At 34.7% G+C, this 26,926-nt stretch overlaps 1 protein-coding gene across 2 annotated transcripts in view; it reads right to left on the bottom strand.

The window, feature by feature from the left end:
* The window catches only part of LOC149803202 (uncharacterized), a 152,056-nt gene that overhangs the window by 31,490 nt on the left and 93,640 nt on the right, over positions 1-26,926 (bottom strand). For both annotated transcript variants that reach the window (XM_089952821.1, XM_089952822.1), the window contains 3 exons: positions 25,395-25,496; positions 12,902-12,977; positions 11,062-11,118 (listed from right to left, as the gene is read on the bottom strand). In XM_089952821.1, coding sequence (XP_089808947.1) covers positions 11,062-11,118; positions 12,902-12,977; positions 25,395-25,496 — 235 coding nt within the window. The remainder of the gene's footprint in view (positions 1-11,061; positions 11,119-12,901; positions 12,978-25,394; positions 25,497-26,926) is intronic.

Here is a 26,926-nt window from a genome sequence, read left to right as displayed (position 1 = left end):
ACTTGTAGTTTGCTTTGATATAAGCAACCTTACATCATACCTGTTAACTCTCATGCTGGGAGGTAAAAAATATCCAGATTTTGTGATCGTTCCATGCCTAATATTGCCCTAATTTTGCAGAGAACTCCCGATTATTACATTATGTCTTTGATTTTCATTTCTCCTAAAAACAGAAAAGTCTTACATCAATAGATATGTAACCCATGGAAGCCAAGTTCTGTTGTATCATCTGTGAATATTGTTGTGACAAAATAGTTATTTTACTAGAAATAATTCTCTTCTTCACCAAATAGTTTATGATTTTTTTTTACCTCTATAACAATAAAAAAAATCAGAAAATAAACCAGAACAAAAAATAAACCACAACAATAAAATTGTCGACAATTAATTTCAATCACAAGAATGATCAATATGAATGCTACAACTCCATAGGCAACAGCGCCATTCCCACCAAAGAAACTTACACGTGTGAACACCTGGCATTTTGTACCGTATATACAAATGTTAATTACCATCATTAAATTAAAAGAAGGAATGAAAATACATACCATGCAGCATATGTGTCCTCAAAAAACTAATTCAGAATATATATGTTTTATAGTAAACAATGCTGAATGCCTTATGAGTTGACAATAATGAAATAAGGTCAGATATACGAGGGGAAAATAGTTGCCACATGTACGGTACCGTGAGGCTGCCTAATTAGGTACCAGAGCATTCTTTATTTGCCAATCAATTGCTGGTGCTTGCATAACACACAATAATGTGGAACATGGTTTCTTTGAATTATGATAGAAGGCAAGTTGTTTTAAATTAGTCATGCTGGCTTTCTTGCTTGTTTATCTAAGACTAACCTTTAGCTCTTGTGCAGTTTGGACACAGCTGACTAGAATGTGAAAATTGAGCATGTCACAGGGAGAAATGGTGCGTCCTTTGTGAATTTCACGCATATGGACCCAGAAGATCAGTCAATATTTAGCTAAAACAAATATTTTAAAAAATGCCATAAACAACCTCCTGAATTTAGGTCCCAATCTCTCTATTTTTTTATCCAGTCTCCCTCCTTGGCTTTTGAAAAGTTGACCGGAATGGCTTACACCCATTTTACAAAACAACGGCAATCGTGCTAATATTCTGAAATTAATGGCAACTTCATGTCAATGTACTGGTATAGTTGCCGGTCGAAATTCCCTTTTAATGTAAGCCAGTTTGAGGGTTTTAATGATTATAACTGGCTTGTATTGCTGTCGGAAAACAAAAGACAAATCCGCCAATTATCAACAAAGGGGATGCCGAACCATCAAGCTTTCCATTGTGTGGAAAGTTATGATGTTGTTCAGCCAAAATAAATAAAGAACTTCAGCCTTTATTGTTACCACTCTTCATGAACATATAACAGTCATGCTGATCATGCACCTTGTACAATTAAACGTGTGTACTTTTCATAAATATTACCTCAGTTTGTAGGATCACTTATACCATTGAAAATGAGTAACTCGTGAGCACATGATTCAATGTAAATGAAACGGCTATTAAGGACTACCTAAAATGTTATCTCGAAGAATGCAATTTGGTCAAAAATGAATAAAGCAAAATCTGCATTTAATGTTTGGGAATAAATAAGGATTTTTAAGTGATGCTATGCATGATTTTCACTGAGCTTAGTTCATCATGGTCTCCCCAGTAAACTCAACTGGCCTGTGAATTATGAAGTCTGTATTTATGTTTTTTTAATTTCATGTTGGAGAAATCAGAAAATATGCACAAGCAAAATAATAACAAAATCAATCATAGTACTTTATAACAGTTTAATAAGTGTTGGGACACTGAATTTTTTTTTTTTAGATGCATATAAGTGTTAGGACACTATAAAAAAAATTCTGTGTCCCAAGATTTACAGCCATTATAGTAGTCAATAAAAGGACTTAAAAACTGTCAAGTTTAGACACCGACCAGCGTATAAGCCGATCCCCCCTTCCAGGCCTTAATTTTTTTCCTAAATTATTTGGCTTATACACATTATTATCAAGAATCCAGGGATAGCACTTTCTGTTCTGTCTGGTGTATATTTATAACTATAATTAATTCTATATACCATAATTTCTTTCATAGGAATCCAGAATGACTGTATAGGTAGATGAGAATTACTAGGTCATAATGGGAGTATATCTGCTACACACGAGTGCATATAACACCGACTGAGTAGCATCATTTTTTGGTGATGTCTGCTTAGTGGTGAGGGAATATGGGCTCATGTGTGCAGGCAAGGCAATGGGTGCTGTTGTGCTGTTCACCCACGGACCTGGATTCGAATCTCCATAGAGAACGAAATCAAGCATTCTGCTATATAATTAAGGGATAGCACTTTCCGTTCTGTCTGATGTATATTTATAATTCTCTCTCTCTTATATATATATATATATATATATATATATATATATATATATATATATATATATATATATATATATATATATTTGAACGGACACTGTAGTACTCTGTTTAAGCTTACTGAAGGCTGATTTTCAGATTATCAGCATTCACATATTTTCATTTAGGATCAACTATAAAGAATGAGAAGTATTTTAGTTAAAAACACGATGTCAGTATGACCATCCCTTTTAGAGGAGTAGTGATAAGATTTTCAAGATGACTACCATAGAACCAACAAGACATCATAAGAAGCCCCTCAGTGAAATCCACATATCAATAAAACAAACCCAGTGTTTGGGTGGGGGGCAAAGTGACAACATGATTTTTAAACTGGCCATTATGATGGTCATACTGGATGTCAGATTGGTGCCATTTTCATTTATGACTGACCAGACATCATAAGAAGTCACTAATGGTGGCTATCCCATGTTGATGTGACCATCCATTCAAAAGAAGCATTGATAACAAGATTTCCATGGAGGCATACATACTGGATGTCAGATTGATACTATTTTCATTTAGGATCAACTAGACATTATTAGAAGTCTACACAACATTTACAATGGTCATTCTGTACTAGTAATACTGAACAATGTTGCTATAAATAAAAGTTGCACAAACAATGGAAAAAGTAAGGAAACTGATTTGCATAGAATGAAAGGACAGATGAAAGTTATATATACAGTGGAGCCTCGTTAATCCAGACACATTCATTCCCAGCGAATATGTCCGGATTAACGAGTTTTCCGGATAATTGAATCATGCACATTTTTTATTTTACGATATCATCACACCGTATATATGTACATGTATATGCTAGCTTTAAATGTAATGTACCGTATATTCAATAATGGTTGAAATAAGTTAATGAATACATCTATTAATTTGTGTTTATTTCACATTATTATAACATGTGCTTGTACATACATATACAGTAAATAGAAGTTTAGACAATTAACACATCGAACACATCACACTATGTTCATGTACATGTATGTACTGTACATACATTTATTATGTCAATTTCCTGAAGAAGTCTGTAACCTTTCTTTGCCTGGATTCTTTGGTGGATCTATCTGCAATGATTACTGATAGTGGCCATAGATTGTCAAGGGCTTCACTATTTAATTATTAACACCCCTGTTGGCGACTAGCTAAAACAGACATTGTTTATACAATTGCTGGTTACAATATGGTCATGCTACTTAGTTATTGATAGTGGCCATAGATTCTCAAGGGCTTCACTACTGTGTTTTATGTATTATTCTTCTGATTGTATTTTCACATACGATTTTTCGAATTTTCTTATTTTTGGACAGATTATTTCCGGATTATCGAGACAAGTTTTAATGTAATTTTACACTTTGGTCCCCAATTTTGATTTCCGGATCCAGAACGCATATTTCTTGATTAACGGAGCAAATTACGTTTAGGAATTCTGTTCCCGTTGAATTATGTCCGGATAGCGAGGTTTCTGGATAAACGGAGTCCAGATTAACGAGGCTCCACTGTGTGTGTGTATATATATATATATATATATATATATATATATATATATATATAATACAAATCATATGGTCAATAACAATCCTTTCAAGTACACTCAGTCTGGATCCAGCAAGGGATGACGTGTGTCAGGGAATGATTAAGATAACACTGAAACCAAGTGGTTTAAACCAAGAAGACTAGAAAAAGACAACCATGCACAAATAAAATTATCTTTTGCATCCGACACATTTTCTTTTAAATAATGCTCTAAATTTGCTTAATAGCCTATGACTACTATAACAATGAAATATCCGGGATATGATTTGCGCTTACATAAATTTACATAAAATAACTGATGTCATTATGGCTCATCAATTTTTAGGTCAATACAAATATTTTCTGGTATCAGCAACAAGCTGAAATACGCTAGTTGAAACATAATAAAGTTAAAAAGTTGAATTCCTTTAGAAACAGCCATGTAAAGTTTTGCAAACAACAATTTTTCTGTTTTATTTGTTTGTCTTATCTATGTTTTCTATCTGTCTTTGAGAAAGACTCATTAAAGAGTCAAAGGTGCTCAGGTTAGCTAGATACTAACTTTGCACTGTTTGTTGTCAGTTTACTGCATATATATATATATATATATATATATATATATATATATATATATATATATATATATATATATATATATATACACCAAAGATGAAAGGAACAAAGGAACATGGCCATGTACTCACAAAGGAATGATAGAACAGACAGGCAAGTAGTAATTCCTCCTGGTGTTTGTCGTAATAATTTTGTACCAATGACTGTAGTTCATTTTGTGGGAATTTTTATTAACATATGGATTCTTGTGGATAATTCATTCTTTCTGGAGTATATAAGTACAGACGTTTTCTTAGTAAATTAGCTATTTTGTCAGTGAACATTTCTGAAGCACATGATTCAGTGTAAATGCAGTATCATGCATTTCTTTTATAACATTATACCATATACATGTATAAATCTTCATGCTTTTGAATTCACTGAGTGTGATTTTTCAAAAAGGCACAAAGAGTTTAAAAGTTAAAGCTATTATATGAATAGGGACAAACTTAATTGTATTTTCTCATCAATGTTTTTTATTATTTAATGCATTCTGTAAAACTGATAAAATTTTGCTCATGGTTTTTGAGAAGCCATCTAAAGGATTTTATATTTTTAGTAAAATCTGCCCTATTTGACAGTCAATATGGATCATTTGCACAAACCTGAAAACCATTAACAACTGAATGCTTTCTGTTCAATATTGAAGCTGACATAAAGTTTCTGAAAAAAAGGTCAATTAAATGTTTTCTATTTTTAGCAATGATGGCTGTATTGGATGGTTGTTCAGCCTAATTCTTTATAAAATCAATATCCCTCAATGCCAGGATGCTTTGTCAAATTTGGTCAAATTCAGTTGCGCAGTTTGTTTTTAAGGATTTTCTCTTTTCAGCAATGGTGGCCATGTTTGATGGTGCATCAGCATAGTTTTTATAAGCTTAAATGCTCTGTGTGCCAGGATGCTTTCTGTCATTTGACTGAATTCTGCTGAACAGTTTTTAAAAATACATAAATAAAAAAGTCATTAAAAGGATTTTCTATTATTAGTAACAGTGGCCATATTTGAAGGCAGATTGGCACCATTTGAACGAATCTGATAGGATGTTCAGCCTTGTTTACTTTCTGTTAATTTTGATCCAACAATTCTACTCAGTGATTCTGTAAGAAAATTCATTTAAGGTTTCTGTCTTTTTAGCAATGTGGCCATATCTGAAAGGAAGATCAACTTCATTTGTATAAAATAAAAATCCCTCCATGTCAGAATGCTTTGTCAAATTAGGTCGAATTCTGTTATACAATTTTGAGGGGAAAAAAATCATTTAAACTGATAGGTTTTAATGCTGAGAAGAAGCTGTTTAAAATAATATTTTTATTAGTTGTGGGAATAGTTGATGGCAGATTGGCACCATCTGTACAACAATGAAAGGCCTTCTGGCCATAGACCTTTGCAAAGTTTGGTTGTAATTGGTCTACAGGTTTTTTGAGAAGTTTATAGCAGCACTTTTCTGGTGGACAACTATCAAGTTTGTGCTGTTTTTAGTAACAAATTCAACACAAGTTGTGCTCACAAGGCTCTGTGTAATACTGCAGTATGCTGCAGGACCAAAAAATTAAGAGAGCACTGTGATGTATTGAAATGTCCATCTCCACATGATAGCAATAACATTTACAATGCTTAATGTCAATCCACTGAAAAACATGAGACTAGTTGTGTTCACAAGAATTTGTCATATGTGACTTCAGGCAATATCTCAAAGAAAATATAACAGAAACACATTAATTTGTCAACATGCACATTTTATGTGATGGTCTGTCACACTAACTGAACTTACATAATTCTGTCATAACCTCATTCAGCAGTGAGCGAAAATGGGCAATAACTCTTATAAACATTGTGGAAGCACAGTGACTTGTCAGTGTATTATAATATTTATAATATTTATACTATTTACTGACTTCAAGTGCAATCAACCATACACTGCAGGACTAGATGCACTGATGAGATTGTGTCATGCACAAAATTCAGCTAAAAGACAAAAGGAGCAATAACTCTAAAAACAATTGCAGGAATAAAGTGATTTGTTGACAAGGGCATCTTCACATGATGACCACATCATTTAACATATTTCGTAAAGATCCATTTAAAAGTGTGAGACCAGCTGCAGTTGCAAGATTCTAATGTACCTTACATTTAAACACAAGTCAAAAAGGGCAATAACTCTGTAAAGAATTGTGGGAGCACAGTGATTTGTCAAAAAACACTGAAAGGATTTCTATGTATCTCTGCCTTTATAGAGGTGGAGTCATAAGAATGCAAGAACATACACAAAGACTCATTTCATAGTTTTTGTTACCATATGTAATCCCAATCAGCACATACATTTTTTTATTTCTGATTTTATTTCTCAGAAGCTTAAATGAACTGAAACACCTTAAAGAACAAATTTATTTATAAAACTAATATCATTGTGCTTTTGTATTATGAAAAAAACTTCCACTGGTTACTGGACACAATTACATGAAAGGAGCCTCAAGGGATTTGAAAACAGAGTTCATGTAAGAAGCACAACTGAATAACTTTGTGATTAAAAGAGCAAAGATGTAAAGACCAATGATCACTGACATGCAATGGGGAGAACACAGATTTTATAACAATGAATTTGTATGCTGTTCTGAAATGCAAAGAGTCATTAAAACATAATCTAAATACAGCTGTGTCAATTTGCAATGGTAGTAAATTAAATTAAATTAAATACATGTATGAATTACACAGAATTATTTTCCAGAAAGTGTTTCAAGATGAGGCATATGTGTAATACATTTCATCAAAATCAGGAGAAAATAAATCTTGATTTTTTTTCACATGTTTTAACACACTCTACCTGGAAACAATTATGAAGCTCTGCTCTGCTCAGAGGTCAGGATACCAGGTGAAAGTTGGTGATTAAGCTGCCAAATAAATGTAAATTTTGCCTTCTTCTATTAGGAAAGCAACCATGACTTTGTCCTGTGACTTTTAGATGTACACTGTGTGACATTAGTTTATGGCTTCTGAGATGCTCCTTTGACCCAGCCGAGTAGCTGTGGCTCCAGATTAAATGTATTGCAGTTTTTGCAGGTGTCAATGTCAACTGTTCTAGCAAAACAAACTCCATAATGTGCAATTTTGTTTGTTTACTTTTCAAACTTCACAAAAAAGTAACTTTCCAAAAGATTCAAATTTAATTTTCAATGAACCCCCTAAACATGTAGTGGTAAAATTTTTGAGGTTACTTATTGGTAACATTAATGACAACTGTTGCTGGAACAAATGAACACCAGTGCTAAAACAAATATCTGAATATTTGAACTGAAACACTTTTTTTGTATTTGGATATTCATTGGTTTACAAAGTGCGTTTGGCAGCATTTTGAAACAGAAACAAACAACACAAAATGTAAACATTGCAACACTGAATTAAGTAGTCTATAAGTAACAACTTAAAACAAAAACATCTGAAATGCATATGACTATGACAAAATGTGTTAAGATAAACATATAATGCAGAGGATTTTCCATACAAACAAAAGCTAGTTTAAAACACACACACACACACACACACAGAATATCTAACCTATGAATCCATAAACTTTCTTTAATCAGTATGCTCATCTCTCCATGCACAAAATTGACTGGCATGAAGGAAAAATCATGCAAAGAGTGATTATTTGTATTAAAATGTATTGAAATTTTAGAGGAGAAATGAGGATCTATACAATTTTTTTAAATGAAAATCTCTTAGAAACTTGTTGAAGTGTTTGTCCAACATACTGTATTTTACATTTTTTTAAAGGTATCAAATAAATCACATGAGTTGCTATGGAGATAGTGTTATAACATAGTAAAAATGCTTCTTTTGTATTGGTGCAACTAAAACAGGTACTTTCTCTAATATCTGTACATCCAGAGACCAACATCTGTTACATTTAGATGATGAGAAACATCTTTATATATTTTCTTTTGGTTTATTTCTAATAAAAAACCTTGCAAATTCTTAGGTCTTCTATAAGCACAGATTGGTTTGCTTTTGTGAAGATGTTTTACACTGTTTTTATTTGATAAATTAAGGAAACTCCAATATTTATTAATTACAAGTCCTATATTTGGTAATGAAGGATTATATTGTATTTTGAAAGGGATTATATTTTTCTCAATCGTAACTTTTGCTGTGTTTACAGCCTCATTGAGTTGAGTAAGATTATGGGCTTTGTTTACCACAGCCTCAATTATATGTGTAAAACGATTTCTATTTTGGGAATATGTTTTTAATTCACTCAAGAATTTTGTAATTGACAATCATCTGAAGCAATGCACTGGTATCTTTTGGCCTGGCTATATGGTATACCATTTTTACATGACCTGGGAAGGCAAGATGAATATTCCACATATTGGTGGAAATTCATTTCTTTGGCATGAACATTTGTAGAGATAGTATTATCAAATATTGTCATTGTATTTACATCTAACAATGATACATGCATACTGGATGCAGCTTAAGTAAATTGAATTGTTTCGTGAAAATGATTTTGGCGATCAATAAATTTATGCAGTTTTTTTTCTGAATGGTTCCAAACACAAAGATGTAATCTAAAAATCTTAACCAAACAGATGGATTAAAATTCTCATTTTGAAGAAAATCTATTTCTAAATTACTCAAGAAAAGGGAACTGTATGAAAGAGCCATAGGACAATCCACTGCAGTACCCATTATTTGGATATAATTTTTACTATTAAATTTAAAATTACTATTTCCAAGAAATGTTTTATTATTTTACAAATATTTTCACTTGATAGTTTCTTATTATCGGTATTGTTATCAAGAAAATATTTACATGCCTCAATACCATATGTATGCGGTACGTTTGTATACCATGAGGTTACTTCTAGAGAAAACAAAGATAGAATTATCAGATAAGAGTGGAATAGACTTCAACTTTTGAATTAAGTCAATAGTATCTATAATGTGTGAAGGAAGTCATTTCATTACAGCTTGCAAAACACTGTCAATAAATTTTCATAGGTTTTCTGTATATGCATTACAACCTGATATAATGGGTCATCCTGGATAATTTAAAGGTAAACTATGGTTAGGATTTGTATGAGTTTTGGGTAATATATCGAACTGATGTTTGTGTATTATCAGGGGGAAAGTATCATATTCTTTGTATACGGAATTATTGTTCTTAGTGATTTCAACAATGCATGTGGAAATTTTTGGTTTTTATTTCTAATGATAGGTCTTCGTTAGTTTGTAGTATTCTTCATCATTTAATTGATGTTCAACTTCTTTAACACAGTCCTCCTAATTAATAATAATAATAGCGTTTGATTTATCAGCCATTTTAACCCATTACCTCATACAACCGTCTTTGGACGCCTCTACAAAAGTCGCATCGAAGCGACTTTTGACACTTCTACAAAAGTCCCATAGAAGCGCCTTTTGACGTCCGCTGTAAACATCAGCCATTTTAAGCCGGTTTTCGTAGCGCCACCTTCGGGGAAAACCCTTTATTAGATACTACATTCATTTCTGTGAATGACAATTACGTCAGATCACGTGGTCACTGTTTATGTACTGGTCAATATCTGCTATTTAAAGTAACTGGGTCGTAATCTCCACTCTCCAAAATGGCGGTCGCGGATTTCATTCAGTACTTACAAAGTTTTCATGATTAGAATCACAACTATGAAAGATTCAATAACCTAGGTAAAGGCTCTGATATTGATATAGGCTGCAATTAGTTTTTATAAATTATCAAATTTAGATGACTTAGTGATGTAGACACAGATGAAAAACTTGTAAATTTCGAGTATGAGAAATGGCAGCTCTACGGTTGGTCACACGGCCTCACTGACATGACGGTGAACGAATTCTCTCCAGATTTTAAAGCACATAACAAATTCTTCCGTGATAAATAATTACACAGCTATAACAATCGGACTTTACTCTTAAATTGTTCCACATGTAAAAGATGTGTACCAAAAATGTAAAATGGTTAAAATTGCTGTTAAACGTAACATACACTACATTGCTTAATAGTTCACAGGCAAGCTATGCGTATGCGGTCGACTAGGTAACCTGTGTTCTATGTATAGCGAGCTGCACTTTGTCACTATGCTCTATGAGGTAAAGGGTTAATCACAATACTTTCCCATTTTGCTTTTTACTTCTCTGTTCAGTTCTCACTTGTACCTATTCTAATCAAAAGGAAAAGTAACTTATCCCAAAAATTTAAGTCTAGTTTAACCCCTGCATCAATGGGCATACAATAATGTACATACTTTAAATACAAACACTAATAAGCAGTATATTCAGTCCTAATATCCCTCTCAATATAAAAAGATTCCAGTAAAATTTACAGTATACTGCCTTGAATCATTCAATCATAACCTTCAGCAAATACACATCTAAAACTATAACATAGTACACTAAGAATATTATCACTAGCAGTGTTCAGATGGACTGTCAAGAAATATCTTCCTCACAAAACCCCAAATTTTATAAAAATGTACCTTGGAAAACGCAGTCCAATGCACATAGCTCTCATGGCTGCTCCACAGCCACCAGCCCTGTAAAGTATATATGGAAACAGAAAGTAGAAATAATACATGTACATAAAAATACAATGGTAAAAAAATCTCCATTTGAATTCAAATACATTAAATGTTCTTACTTCTTTGTGGATCCTTTCATATGTTACGTATATCTATATTGGGTGATTAATTTTTGTCCATGATTGATAGAAATGCCTACCTAATTTTGTGATGATTATTTGAAGAAAACAACATGTTTACTTGGATTTGAGTTCAAGTCATGGGTTTATCCCAGGGAAATTTTACCATGTCTTAGGTCAAGTGAAATTAGTATATATAGGATTTGGTAAACAATTTTTCATTTATGCTTAATATTTGTCTTAAGAAATCTGAGTTCATAGTTTTGTTCAGATATAATTTGTGAGGAATTATTGATTCAGTGGAATTACAAAGTGCTCATTCACTTTTTGGACTAAAACACTACTTTGAGATTATTGAGGACTCATTCAAAGACTATATCATTGTGATACAATAAGACATTCAAGACCATACTAAAATTCATTCTGAAAATTATATACTTTTGGACTTGCGATAGAACATTTAGGATTATTTAGGATTTCATTCTCAATATTGCATCTTTTGAATTTTCACTTTGTATGCTAGTGAAGTAAATTATTTGTTGATTTTGCTAAACTTGTTGGTTTTACTTCTTTCAGTTACACAGTTTCAGACCAAAGAGTTGTAACACATAAATTAAGCATGTTTAGCTTTCTTACATGTTTTGTGTACATGTTTGACTCTTTTGGCAAGTGAGTTGATCATTATATGAACTTAACATTTAAAGTGCAACATTTTTTGTTAATGCTAGTTTGGATTTCCAACACTTTCACTACAAATCTAAACTTACTATAATCATTATCTAATTCAGAGGAATAAATAGTTTAAGAGATTAAATAGTTATTTGGATGTTCACTTACAAGGGCAACATTTATTTCATCAGTATGGTAGCTATGATCAATTTCTTGTCATCATATTGTCAATGTGTGGATGAACTTAAAATAGCTAATATACCACCATAAAATCAAGGTTTACTGTTTTTGTATAGTGCCACAAATTCTAACTATTGTGCTTGGGATTGAACCCAGTTCATTTATCTCACAGTCTGGCACACAAACCACTAGAATAAATGATCAAGACAAACCAAACTGGCTGATCTCATATACCTCAGCTAGTGCACACAACCTTTCTCTGACATTCATCCTCAAATGTCTCTCAGATTACCTCCCAGATTACCTCTCAGATTACCTCTCAGATTACCTCCCAGAGCTGTTGAAACTCAATCTCAACTGAGCCACCAGCTAATGGGAGGCCACAAGTAACAGGATGGGGATACAAAGTCTAATTGTGATGGTCAGGTACACATACCACACCAGCTAAATTCATTAGTAAGTGGTCTCGTACACAAACTACTACAGTTTTATGGTTTAGTGTGGCAAGAATACTATTATAATGGAAATACTACAAACAAGTCAAAACTTTAAATGGACTATACAAGGCGATGACATTAAACTAGATAGATGTGGAAAAATTAAGTCAGAGCTCCTAATGTCAGAATGGATAATTATATTTTTGTATCCATAGAGATAAATTGATCTGTAAGCTTTTAAGGTTGACCTTTCAACTTTAAGCAGTTTCACAGTTTAACTGAAAGGCCTAAAATTGGGACCTGTATCTAAAAACTTATAATTGTGATGTTGGGAGTTGCATGAAATATGTTTGAATTTACGAACTCCTTGAATATGACACAAGAGTCACCTACCTTGAATTGAATGGAATACAATAACCTTGTGGTTTATTTGGCTTCAATAGATGACAACTTTCAGCACAAGTAAGTCCTAAAAAATTGCAAGAAGTAAAATTAAACTGTATGTATTAGCTATATTTATCAGAGAAACATAATATCATATATAAACTGTTACAAAGTAACACAACTATTAACACAACTCAGCAAAACAACTGAATAATGCTCCAAATCTGATGCTGAGAGATAAACAGGCTCCCAAAGTTAAATTCATTGGAAATTATTAAGACCAAAATTCAGCCATACCTCTACCTACATTAATGACAAAGAAGAGGTCAAAGTGGGCTTCAAATTGCTCATATGGGTACTTGATATACAGAGTCAGCTTTTTGTGAATGCAACTTCACACACATATTGAAATTCTAGAGGGGCAAGAAAAGGTTAGTGCAGCTCACAAACACAATTACACAATTACTAATACAGCATAAAAAGATTAAGTCATTTATACAACAAACATTATCCCATGGCTCCCTCCCTGCATTCTGGAAATGGGCCCAAATTCTTAACTATGAGACTGTTAATAGCTCCACCCTTAAATTATATATATTTACTTGAATTACAGGTGTATGCAGTCAGCATGGATTCCTGGTCTGACCTTCCCCACCAACATGCCAAGATTCATTAAGGTGTTGACGTGTGACTAGAACGTTGAAGCTTAGATTCCCATCATCTTGATCAGTCTAAAACATCCGCTAAATTTCCTTTTTAAGGTCATGGGTTTCTTTGTTTTTAGTAATTACATTTGGAAGTGTTTCAGGATGAAAGTACACTGAGATACGTTTTATTAAAAGCTAAAATTATAGAATACAAATTTAAAACAATTTGTGAATAATGACATTGCAGGAGTCAACAAATTATTTCCATTGCCAGCATGGCCAGCTCATATGGAAATCAACTGGTTTACATAAAATAAACTGGCCATCTCAAATAAAATAACTTTAAAAGATCTAAGTGGCCCAACTGGCCTGTAGCTGTCAGTATTAGCTAGTCTTTTTCAACCCACTGGCCTAGGGCCAGTCAGAACAGCAAAATCAACCATTGCATTTAATATATGAAATGCCAGTAATGCACAATACATGTGACAACATATAAACAGTAAATGTGTGAGCCACTTCATTATGGCAATGCTAAAAACTATCAAACTCTAACCAAACATATCACACTTGCTTCAAATTTCTTCCAAGCTGTTAATGCTGCAATCACAATTTTCAAGTGCCTAACTTCCTGTAATGTGTGTGGTTCAAATGTATTGTGTTTTAATGTGCAAGTTTTGTGATGTGTTTTGTTGTATTTGACAAAAAGTGTGAAGTTGGTTTTGTTCTGTTGTCCAAGAACAAACTTAATAGGTTATGTTCTGTTGACAAGTGTTTTAAGTATGTTTAGTTAGTTACTGTTTGGCAGACTGTGCAAAAGGGTATGAAGTAGATTACAGTCTGTTCAATGAGCCAAATGTCTTCAATGACATTATTTGCGACTTTGTGCAAGTGTTCAGCAATGTTATGTGCAGTTTTGTGTGATAGGGCTGGATAGGTTTTGTCAGACTCAACAAGCCACATATTACGCTGACTGAATGGATTGTACAAGCTAAAGATTCTGCTGATCAATTGAACTGAACATGTCAAGTATTCAAGCAGCAATGATAGCTGGAGTGGTTGCTGCTTGAGAGTGGACTTTATCTTGTGCCTGTGGCTCAAAAGGAGTCAAAAGATGAGACTCCTTATGCTGCTCTGTCATCTAAGAATATTGCTGCTCAAGGACATTTTTTAAGGTTGAAGACTCTTATAGTTCCTGTTGGGTTGAAGACTCTTATAGTTCCTGTTGGGTTGAAGACTCTTATAGTTCCTGTTGGGTTGAAGACTCTTATAGTTCCTGTTGGGTTGAAGACTTATAGTTCCTGTTGGGCTGAAGACTCTTATAGTTCCTGTTGGGTTGAAGACTCTTATAGTTCCTTTTGGGTTGAAGACTCTTATAGTTCCTGTTGGATTGAAGACTTATAGTTCCTGTTGGGTTGAAGACTCTTATAGTTCCTGTTGGGTTGAAGACTCTTATAGTTCCTGTTGGGTTGAAGACTTATAGTTCCTGTTGGGTTGAAGACTCTTATAGTTCATGTTGGGTTGAAGACTCTTATAGTTCCTGTTGGGTTGAAGACTTATAGTTCCTGTTGGGTTGAAGACTCTTATAGTTCCTGTTGGGTTGAAGACTCTTATAGTTCCTGTTGGGTTGAAGACTCTTATAGTTCCTGTTGGGCTGAAGACTCTTATAGTTCCTGTTGGGTTGAAGACTCTTATAGTTCCTGTTGGGCTGAAGACTCTTATAGTTCCTGTTGGGTTGAAGACTCTTATAGTTCCTGTTGGGTTGAAGACTCTTATAGTTCCTGTTGGGTTGAAGACTTATAGTTCCTGTTGGGTTGAAGACTCTTATAGTTCCTGTTGGGTTGAAGACTCTTATAGTTCCTGTTGGGCTGAAGACTCTTATAGTTCTTGTTGGGTTGAAGACTCTTATAGTTCCTGTTGGGTTGAAGACTCTTATAGTTCCTGTTGGGCTGAAGACTCTTATAGTTCCTGTTGGGTTGAAGACTCTTATAGTTCCTGTTGGGCTGAAGACTCTTATAGTTCCTGTTGGGCTGAAGCTCTCTCATCGATAACTTTCCAATTCTGCCAAACATGCATAACACACTTCACCTGCAGTGCATACTGGTCATTTGCAGCTGTCCATTCTCCAGCTATGCTCAGACACACAAATCCCCGCCTATCACTTTAACATCGATTCAGAAGAATAGGTAAAAGGAGGAGGAAATGCATTCAATCCTCTACCACTATCATTCTTCACAGTTAGACTGGCTGGATTCATTTTAAGAAGGATAAATCTTTACCAATATGAAGACAGCACAATCAATGGTCACTTAACAAATGCAACATTACTGAAATAAAGAGAAGAGAAGAAAAAAAATCTTTGGGTGAATCCAGCAAAAGCATGCAGACCATGCCTGTGATAATTCAGAATTCACTAAGAATATCGTCAATTTCAGAAACAGCCCCAAATTATATCCAAAATAAATGCCAGAGTCCATGCCTCAAATCTGGATCCAGAACAAGAAAGACAAAGGTAGACAGCTTGTGATTTCACCTCAATGCAAAGGCACCTATCATCAGATGCAACGAAAGTATACAAATCTGCTGAAAGATTGACGAGTGAAGAGATCACTCAGTGAGCAGAGTCTGTCCCTTTCTTGACGGAGAATTGGACAAAAAATATTGCCTGCTGGGAATGTGATCTGAACTACTATGTTGCCCAGGAAGCATCAGTGTAGAAACTTCAAGATCTGGATGCATAAGTTGTGTGATTTGGTCCTGCCTCAGTACAAAGTAATTCAGAATCATCTAACATTATAGTGATCTATTTCCTGCAAAGTTGAACTCTCCAACAATGAAAGGTATTCATTACAGCCTTTGTTTCTAAAAAGTTTGTATTAAATATCTTCACCTGTGGGTTCCAGTTGCTGATTACTGTGGCAAAGTGAGGCAACAGATCAGCCTCCTAGCTGAAGAAACTGGCATCCATACAGACTGTGATGTCCAGTTCGGGATTATCCAGATAAATTCCTGTTGACAGTCACTGCTTTTATTGCCACCCTTTTATCTCAGTTGAGATTGAAATGTACTAATCTGGACTAACAAGAAACGGGTGCCACTGAAGCAGAAATGCCATCTGCTGATGGTGTATAGAAAGTTTGCCTACTGGAATAAAATCCAGAACCGCAATTTGCAAACCAAGAAGTTGCAGAAATTCTCTCACAGAAACCAACTTTCTGCTTAAGCTCAATATTGAGATTTATAATAGTGCAATTTTTATCTGAGAGAGATGAATGAGACTGAGATGGGTCAGACATTCTATATGCAGATGGATGAAGTGTTGGGTGGGGATAAGATCTGACTTCCAATAGAAAACATAGGTGGGTCAAAAGTGAGATAATACTGCATTTCCTGCACCAGAACAGAGGTTACCATGAAGGATATTGTCCAGCTATGCTGAAGTTTCTGTTGACAAGGAGGTCCTAAACAAGCAGCTGACAAAGTTAACTCGCTTCATAAATGTGCATGAGATGAGATTGAGGATGAAAGGCTAAACTCAGTACTGAAACCAAACTCTGTCCTTTTCATAGTTGGGTCTGAGTGAGGTGGTAGACTGAGGTTTTCCCAACACTCACTGCTTGGGTTGTTGTTGTCTGGCAAAGCTTTCATGTCTGCATACAACATACCAAGTGGTATGGTAGGAGTGGTCCCATTATCCTTTGGCTGGAACTTCTCTAACGGATATGCCAATGATGATGGGCTGTGCTGGAGTCTGGACGTATGCCTACTGGGCTGACAAACATTAGGAGAAAATTTTCCAAGCAAATCCAAAATAGCATGATTATAAAGAGGCAAAAATACTTAGATGAAAGCAAATGTACTGACTGAAAATCAACCACCTCATTTGCAAATACAGAAATGTAGCTGATTGGTGTAACATGGATACATCTGATACCACCAAGTTGTCCTTCTCAAACTGCCTGGATGTGATGGTAGGTGATGGGCATCTCTATAAAATCTTGAAGTGGGAAATGCCACTGGAACATACCACACTATAATCTCAAAAGACAATTTCAGGCGGAGGCTCAAGACACTGCACTCAGATGATTTCTATTTTATTTTCCAACTTCTTCCAAATTTTTCCAAAGGACCAAACACCAAGTCCCCTCTGACCAAAAGCTACCAACACTGCTGTTGATGTACACTTAGAACAAGTTTGGCAAGCGACATGACCTTGATTACCCTCCACTTAAAGCACTTTTTGCCAGTGAAGTCTAAAAGACAATAAAAAACAAAAGACAGGCAATAAGTGAAAATTTTTAACAAATAAACAAAAAGTAATCATAATAATATAAATGAGAAAATTCAACTGGTGTTTGAAGCACAAAATACAGTCTGCACACATTGTACTGATACCACTTGTAACTGACCAATGTCAGAAAAGTGAAGACCACAACCTTAGAAAAAGTTATGAAAAACTATCCACTGACAATCACAAATAAGGTTACCACTCCTCTGTGGGAACTTTAAAACACAATACTATGCCACACTGACTGACGCATAGGTCAAAATAAAGATCTTCAAGGATTCATACAGGCAATGCAGGATTCATTGAGGCAATGGAGCAAAAGGTGAAACTGGAAAATGAGCAGTTGATGGGTAACCACCTAGTGGCAGCAAGAGGAGGTAATGGACTAGAGTTTCTTCCCTTTGTCTATAAGGTACATACACCACTCCCTCGATAACTTGTGTACATCGGGGTCCAGAAACATTGACCACACTATAAGTGAGGTGTGAGTTATCGGGGGACCTATAAAATAAGCCCAAAACCAATAAAGTGATTGACAACATAACAGAGAAATAAGGGGGGGCAGTAGGCAGATTATACTGTTGAATACTCACTTTATAATGGTTCTGACATTAACTGTTAATAAATATCTCTTCATAACGGTGTACTTTATTATTTCCTCATAGGACAACATTAATTTCAGGATAAATTACAGTATATTGAGGCGATCATCGAAAACATTATTCCACGAGGTTTCCATTCGCTTAACATGTGTACCACTTCACACATTGTGTACTACGTCACTAATTTTTATGTTGAATTGGATACATTCTAGTTTTATTGTTTGATCCAAATTAGATGTTTTTTTATATACAAAAGATCAACTGTTTTCGAGAAACAGTGTCGATCGAACGATAGATAGATAGATTTGAATGCGATAGAAGTAAAATGGAAAACAAAAAAAAATAAGGGTTAATCAGTACTAACATATTTAACTGGTCTACAAATTTAAAACAACGTAAATTAGAACAAGTTAATACTTGCCGTTTGTGCCACACTTGACAAATATCAATTCACTTTTTGAAAAAATCAGTTATTTTTTTTGTGTGTGTGTTACTCCTTGGTTTCTCTGCTGCCAAGCAAAATCCCTCAGTTTTCTCAACTGTATGAGCTTTACATAGTCAACATTTTGGCTCTCCAGCCACCTTATGGCAATATCAAAATATTTGATTGCTTCCTGTGCAGAGGGGTTGGGGGTGCAACATCTGCGTCTGCATCACTTTCAACACTTGTGTTACTCCAGTTAGAATCGTCTTCTGCTGCAAATTTGTTCGCTATAGAAATAATTATAGTTTCATCTGACATGTATTCGGCTGTGGGGCAATCATTGTCAGCACAAATCCACTCCTCCATATCATCAAGAGAAATGCCCATCTCAATACCATGAGTCTGTACGAATTTCTCCCAAACAGCCTCGGCATTAATGGCATCAGTTTCACTGAAACATTCGAAGTCACTATCATCATCGTTGTCTCTGTTACTGTTTTGCTTTACGTCAAAGGCAGCTCCAAGACCCTTAATCCAGCACCTGAGGTCACTTGTAATCGATTTTTTTAATGCAACAAACACTTCCCCAAGTTGTTGATCAAAACAAAGCCAGCATGTACATGTAATTAGGTTCTCACAGAAGTACTCATGGGTTTTGATGTGACGGTCGATTGACTCTTTTCATGTTTTCAATGAACAGAATATGTTGTGATTATAATGTTTACACTGAAACGGAATTAAAGGATTAGAACGTGACTTTCACACAGGAAGATGTTTAATTGGTGTTTATTTCATTCTCTGTTGCCACCTGTTAGCATTTACCAGAAGTTTTCATTGATCGCTATTTCACCAGACTGTTTATATACAGTATACTGACAACTATTTATCATGATATCTTTAAACAGAGGTCTCACTAGGATTTTAAAACTGGTCTTTCTGCCTCTGAATTCAATCACTAAATATCAGTACATTTTCTCACTTGGCTGCCAGTCAAAGCCTTTGAACTAGCTGCCTAGCAGTTGCATCATGTTCTTTTTTTTTTTTTTAATGTTCTCTTATAAAATGGCAACAGTACATCAAAGAGTCTTTCAGTCACTGAATTCTGTCATTGTAAATATCAGCACAGTTAACTGATCAACACATTTTCCCACAACGCAGGTGGCTGAAACAGGACCGGCAAATCTTTTGAATTTTCCCGCGCACCTATTACATGCTTACGAAGGACTCCCGCCTCAGTGATTTTCTGCGTCCCAGATCAAAAATTGGCATCCAAATATGCGTAATTAAGCATTTTCGAGATCTCTGAAATGAATTCTTCTTTAGAACTTGCAAATTTCAAAATATGGATTATATTTTTATGGGCATTAATCACCAATGTATCAAGGTTTAATTTATCAATTCTTATCGTAATTTTTTCATGTTCAGCATATTTTAAAGATATTTTAAATACATTTTCTCTGGAAAAAATCGGGAGCCAAGATGGACACCGCGTTATAAGCGGGATCGCGAGTTATCCGGGCGTGAGTTATCGAGGGAGCGGTGTACTGTTTAATGGAAATATTCATATTTCTTGAATTGCTGGGTTCAAGAGGTAGTAGAGCAAATTTCCTAATGTAAAATATGATCAGGAAATGTATGGATAAACTAGTAAGTAAGAAGTAAGCATACTAAAAACATGACATTCAATTCAAACAAATCCAAAAACAAAGCATATTTCATCAAGCGACTTTACTTCTATACAAAATGGGTCTAATATTTATAACTTTGACTCGCTTTACTGGTTCCTACTAATGTCTAACTCCCCAAACTAATCTTTCACAATGAGACAAAATTGTGCTGATTAGCACTTTTACAACTATACAGGGGACGATCATATTTCAAACTGCTTAATGCTCTTGGCATTGGCAGTCCAATATGACCATGCACAAATAAACTCTCAAAGCTGAGAGTTAATACATGTCAAACCACAAAGTTATAAAGGCTCATGACTTCATAGATGTAAAATCCTCAAAACCAGTAATAACAATGAATTGCGCTGAGTCCAAAACCAAATGAGACCCTACAAATATGTAGCCTTCCCTGATACTGGATGACATCAAGCAGCCAGTTAGTTCAGTTGCAGCATGTTGAACCAAAACAATGCTCTTGCATTACTCAAACCCAAAATGCCTGTGTACACATAAAAGTGCTGAACCAAAACAATACTCTTGCATTACTGAAACCAAAAATGCCTGTGTACATATAAAAGTGTGGACCCCAAACAATATTCTTGCATTACTGAAATCCAAAATGCCTGTGTACACATAAAATTTGATTTATCATTAGCATTTGAAACAAACAATAATGAACATAAGAAAAAGACTATATATATATATATATATATATATATATATATATATATATATATATATATATATATATATATATATATATGATAAACAACATAAATCATTGCTTAATTATAACAATTTAGTTAGGTCTGAGAAAACATCATTTTAAATTTAATGACTTAATGTGGGAGTTGGAAAAGAAATACCCATCTCTGCTTAGCTTGTGACATTGGTTGAACTAGTCAATGCACTGGTATAGGGTAATGAAATCTTGCCAGAGAGTAAGAATTAGTACGCAGGAAATGAGGCACTGCCAGGTTTCTGCCACACAGTATGACCTAAGATTGTAGATTTTCCTATCCCCACCAATGACATTATTTTAATATGACTTGTAAATGGACATAGTAGTTGAAAACAAAACAGAAGATCATTGGTATGGTTGTACGTATAGGAAGACTGAGGATTTGCCATATAGTTTGACAGTATTACTGATTAGAAAGAGATTTAAATTTTAAACTTAAAAAATCCTTTGGTGTAAACTAGAATTTACTGCTGAAGCATTTATGCAGTTGTTTTCAGAGAAATATTGTAGATGACAGTGATATCACAGAAAGGTTGATGCCATCTAGTGTCATCAAGTGCATACACTTGGGTTTAACAACATCAGTCATGTTTATAAATGTGGGTTTGTGAAATCTAGCCTGAAGCAGTCATAACTTGTGGACAGGAAAGAGGCTTTGCCAAATTTCTACTTATGAACTGTAAGTCTATGCGTGGGATTTTTCATCCCATACCAACACTTTTGGTTGATTATCCCTGGAACAAAAATTAAGGGTTTTAGATGCAATGGCACCCAAATGGTACAGGTAAAAGTATCAAAAGGACAATATCATTAAACAGTTTTTTGATATTTTGAAAGAGTGCTGACTTTTAAATGTACTTGCAGTACTTTATTTGATTCTATCAAGCCTGGGAAATGGGAACTAAGTGCCTTTCCTGAGGACAGGACGATTCAGGTTAAACTCAGAACCATAAAGTACCGTGTATACTCGCGTATAAGCCAAAAAATTTAGGAAAAAAATAAGGCCTGGAAAAAGGGGGGGGTCGGCTTATCTGCGGGCCAAGGTCCAAGTCTGAAATTTTTAACGCTTTTTTCCCTCGATTTCCAGTATTTATTGTTTATGTCGATCGCTGAAGATGAGATCACATGCCTAATGATGCCACATGGCTCATAAGATTTGTGCTGTTGTGAAGTGAAGCAAATATTTTTTTTCTAACTTAAGTGGTAGGATAATGAATGAAAAACATGTTTTAATGTACTTGACGTCTATTTGATAGATGTCCATCCACCAGAAAATGCAGCCATATGTGTTATTTGAGCCACGGTGGTACGTGTATTTTCCAAAAGAACCGCCATATTAGTAATCTCCAGTCAAGTATTTAACCCTCAGCTAATCAGTAATCATTAAACTCTACGGTATCGTACAAATGCATGCTAGCTTATTCCAGTGTAAATATGAAAAGAATCTACGTAAAAAATAAAAGAATTACGATACTGAAGGTATATACGATAAACATTTTGATCGAGAGTAGAAATACATGTACGATAGTCTTAAAGGAACAATAGGGAGAGTCTCCATAGGGGTTTGTTGCACGCACGCTTAGGAAGGGTAAATAACAGGGCAATATATGAGTCAGTGTGAATAATTGTAAAACAATATAATTTGTGGGATTTCTTTGACAGGTGTTTTAGAAGTAATCGGCAGCCACAGTTTATATAATACTGTTGTTTAGTTGTTTGTAAAGCAAAGTGGTTTGTTAGCAGTAGAGTGTTGTACAATAGCTACCATATGTTTAATCTGTGGTAAATGCCTCAGGGATAATGGGTTTGTTTTGTTGCACAATGCCAATGACTTTGCTAATACATGACGACTCTCAGATGTATTGTTTAATGAGATATGGTAGTGGACATGGTTTCTGCTCAAAGTTATAAACTGTCACAATACCTGAATAATGTCCACTCTGAAACCAATCATATTTTGATCAATTGAATCACACTACCAGTAGTTTAAAAAAAAACACAAATAAACAACAATGATAAATAATTATCAAATACAAATTGATAACCAACCACACATGGAAATAATTACAGGATAAGGTATATAAATAGTATACTACCACTATAAGAAATTATTTCAGTTTAATCTCTCTAGAAGTTTATATTCAATTCAATCAGATAAAATGAATAGTGTTGGAAGTAAAAGAAAGCATTCTGCTTATGATGCAGTATTCAAACTTAAAGTTACTGAATATGCAGAAACAAATAACAACTGTGCTGCAGCACGCAAATTTGTAGTGAACGAGAAGCAAGTACGGGAATGGCAGAAAAGCAAAGCAGCATTAAAAGAAATGCCAAAATCCAAGAAGGCTCGTCGGACTGGGATTGTCTCTTTCCCTGAATTGGAGAAAGAACTCAGTGATTTTGGAAGTGAACGTCAACAAAATGGATACACTGTCACACGAACTGCAATTCATCTATGTGCTATGCAGATGGCGAAAAATGGTAAATATAAGTTGGCAGATTCAAAATTTGTTGCATCAGCCTGCTGGTGTTCTCGTTTTATGAACCAGAATGGTTTCTGCCTCAGGCAGCGAACGAAGATAGCACAAAAGCTACCAAAAGACTTGGGAGAAAAAACTGAATCATTTCAGCAGTTCATCATTAAACGCAGAAAGGAGTGCTCATTTGAACTATCACAAATTGGAAATATGGATGAGACGCATATGACCTTTGACTTACCAAACAATAAAACAGTCAATGCTGTTGGTGAGAAAACTATTCTGCTAAAAACGACCGGCCATGAAAAAACACGTTTCACGGTTGTATTGGCCTGTTTAGCTGATGGATCAAAGCCGCCTCCTGTCATCATTTTTAAAAGGAAGACACTGCCGAAAAGCATGAAATTTCCTGCTGGTGTCATCGTTCGTGCACAGCAAAAGGGATGGATGGATGAAAGTGGAACAATTGAATGGTTGGAGAAAGTATGGAACAAGAGACCAGGTGCAATTCTTCGGAAACCCTCAATGCTTGTACGGGATATGTTTCGTGCACACAAGACCGATGAAGTAAAAAAGGCCGCAAAGAAAATGAAAACAACACTGGCTGTGATACCAGGAGGTTTAACATCAGTGTTACAACCTCTTGATGTCTGCCTTAACAAACCTTTTAAGGACAAGTTACGAAAGATGTGGGCAGAATGGGTTTGTTCAGGGGAAAATGACAAAAGGCAGGAATTTAACGAGGCCGGACATCGATTTGGTTGCCAAGTGGGTAAAAGAAGTGTGGGACTCAATTCCATCGGAAATGATTGCAAAATCATTCAGGAAGTGCTGTATCAGCAATGCCATGGATGGAACAGAGGATGATGCTATATTTCAATCCGACAATGATGAGGAAAGCAAGAAGGAGAATGACACACTATCGGATGACCATGATGACAATTACAACGTATATGATGAAAGCATGCCCGTAACAGAAGCCGGGTTTCGTGAACTGTTTGGCAATTCTGATACAGAGCCAGATTTTGAAGGATTCTAAAAATGATAGAACTTTTATAATTCATGATTTTAGAATGAGGATTAATTAAATTTTCATTAAGACTTAACACTTTAGAATTGTTTTTATTTCAACAAATAAATTAGCTTTCTTACTTTCATTTTATTTAATAATGTGATTTGCCTAAATAAACATATTCAGAACTCACTTTGTGCATCTTGTGATGTACCGGTAGTCTAGAAATTATGGGTCAGCTTATACGTGGGTCATGCACTTTATAAGTTTTACCAATTCAGTCTGGGGGGTCGGCTTATATGCAAACGGGCTTATACACGAGTATATACGGTAAATAAAGGGTCTGAACATAAACAATGCAAAAAAGCAGATGGCATGATGTCATGTATGTGATGTCATTAAAATATGTCAGATTAACAATGTACCAATCAAAATGATTCATGTAAGGTAGGGTTATAATTTTCCATATTGGTGTTCTGCTTGGAAAATCTCTATATATACTAATAAAGAATTTGAGAAAGGGACATCTCGCAGGACTTTCTGAAATGGCCAAACTGTGTTACACAGGAGAGAGGCAAGAGAAAAATCTCTTGAATGGTATGATAATTCCTCATAACTTAAAAGCCACTTCAAATTAACTTACCAGGTGCTCGACCTGCCATGTCATTCATGCAGTCTTTGTAATAGTAGGCAAGATGGTGATAGAGGTTTTCTTTGTCTGTGTCCTGATCCCACTTCATCAGAGCTGAAGATACATGAATCAATAGTCAAGTGTCTGTACAAAAACATTTAGTGGACCAACTCAGAGTGGTCATAAATAGTAGGTGGTCTTTATATATAGGTATAGACCTTAAAAAACATAATTTTATCAAACATTTTTCTCTTTCATTTGCATTCTATATGCAATGTCTGTGTTCCATTTGCATTCTGTTTGCAATGTTTGTGTTCCATTTGTATTCTGTTTGCAATGTTTGTGTTCCTTTACAGTCTGTTTGCAATGTTTGTTTTCCATTTGCATTCTGTTTGTAATGTTTGTGTTCTATTTGCATTTCATGTGCAATGTTTGTGTTCCAGTTAAATTCTATTTGCGATGTCTGTGTTCCATTTGTATTCTATAGACATTCCATTTGCAATCTATTTGCACTGTGGGACCCTGTGCGGCAGAGTGGTGTAAGGCACTCACACATCTAACCTCTGTCAGTGCCAGCTTGAGTCTTGCCTCAACCAATGTGGGTACCTAAGAAAGCTTGCCAGTAGCTTTCTGAGGGTTGGTGGTTCTTTCTGGAGTCTTTTCAGGTTCTTCTTCCATCAATTATACTGGCCACCATGTATCATGTACTGAAAAACTGCATTAAACTCCATGAAACCAATCTGTTTACCTTTCATTCACACTGTTATTTCATCTCAGAATATCATTTCATTGTTTTTCCTTTGGGATCTCACAATAGTTTGAATTCAGCATTTTCATCTATTATTTCCTTTTTTCATTCTCACTCAGTTAGAATGAAATGGAAGTGCATTTATGGCAGTCATGAAATGGAAATGCATTTACTGAAGTCATGTTTTTGGTTTTTGAGACTTTTACTGTAAAGGGAAAGAACTGTAGTCTTGTATCTTGTCTTATTAAATGTGTGCTTCAATGAAATAACATATGGATAAAATGCAAAATCACTGCACTGAATTTATGATAAATCAAAACATCACATCAACTACAACAAATATACAAATAAAGTTGGTGAGTATATCAGGAAACTTTATTAATGTTTCAGTCAAATAAAAATAGTACAGATAAAATCACTAGTGATGATGTCATCACATCAGTTGTTTTTAGGTCTACTTTGATATGAACAATGTCATGGCTAGTATGGGATAAAAGTGTTTTCACTGTAAAGACTCTAAACCTGAATTTATATGTGAAATGGCCCTTAGCAACGGAAATTTAATGGCAGCTTAAAAATAGTAAATTTTTCATAACCATTCATCAAATGAATTCATATTTCATTCCACTTTTCTTTATCATTTATCATTCTGCATTTGCATTTTCCTTTTTCTTCAAAAATCATTCATTATGTTTTGCATTCATTCTGCATTTCATTTTGTTTGTCTTCATTCTTACTCAGTTTGCATTGATTTTACATTATGTTTTTGTTTTACTGGCATCACTACAAACTGAAG

This window comes from Sinohyriopsis cumingii, chromosome 3 (assembly GCF_028554795.1).
Source record: "Sinohyriopsis cumingii isolate HCF-2022 chromosome 3, ASM2855479v2, whole genome shotgun sequence".
NCBI classification, from domain to species: domain Eukaryota; kingdom Metazoa; phylum Mollusca; class Bivalvia; order Unionida; family Unionidae; genus Sinohyriopsis; species Sinohyriopsis cumingii.
Note: the sequence above shows the minus strand (reverse complement) of the source record. Positions and strands in the feature narration are given on the sequence as shown.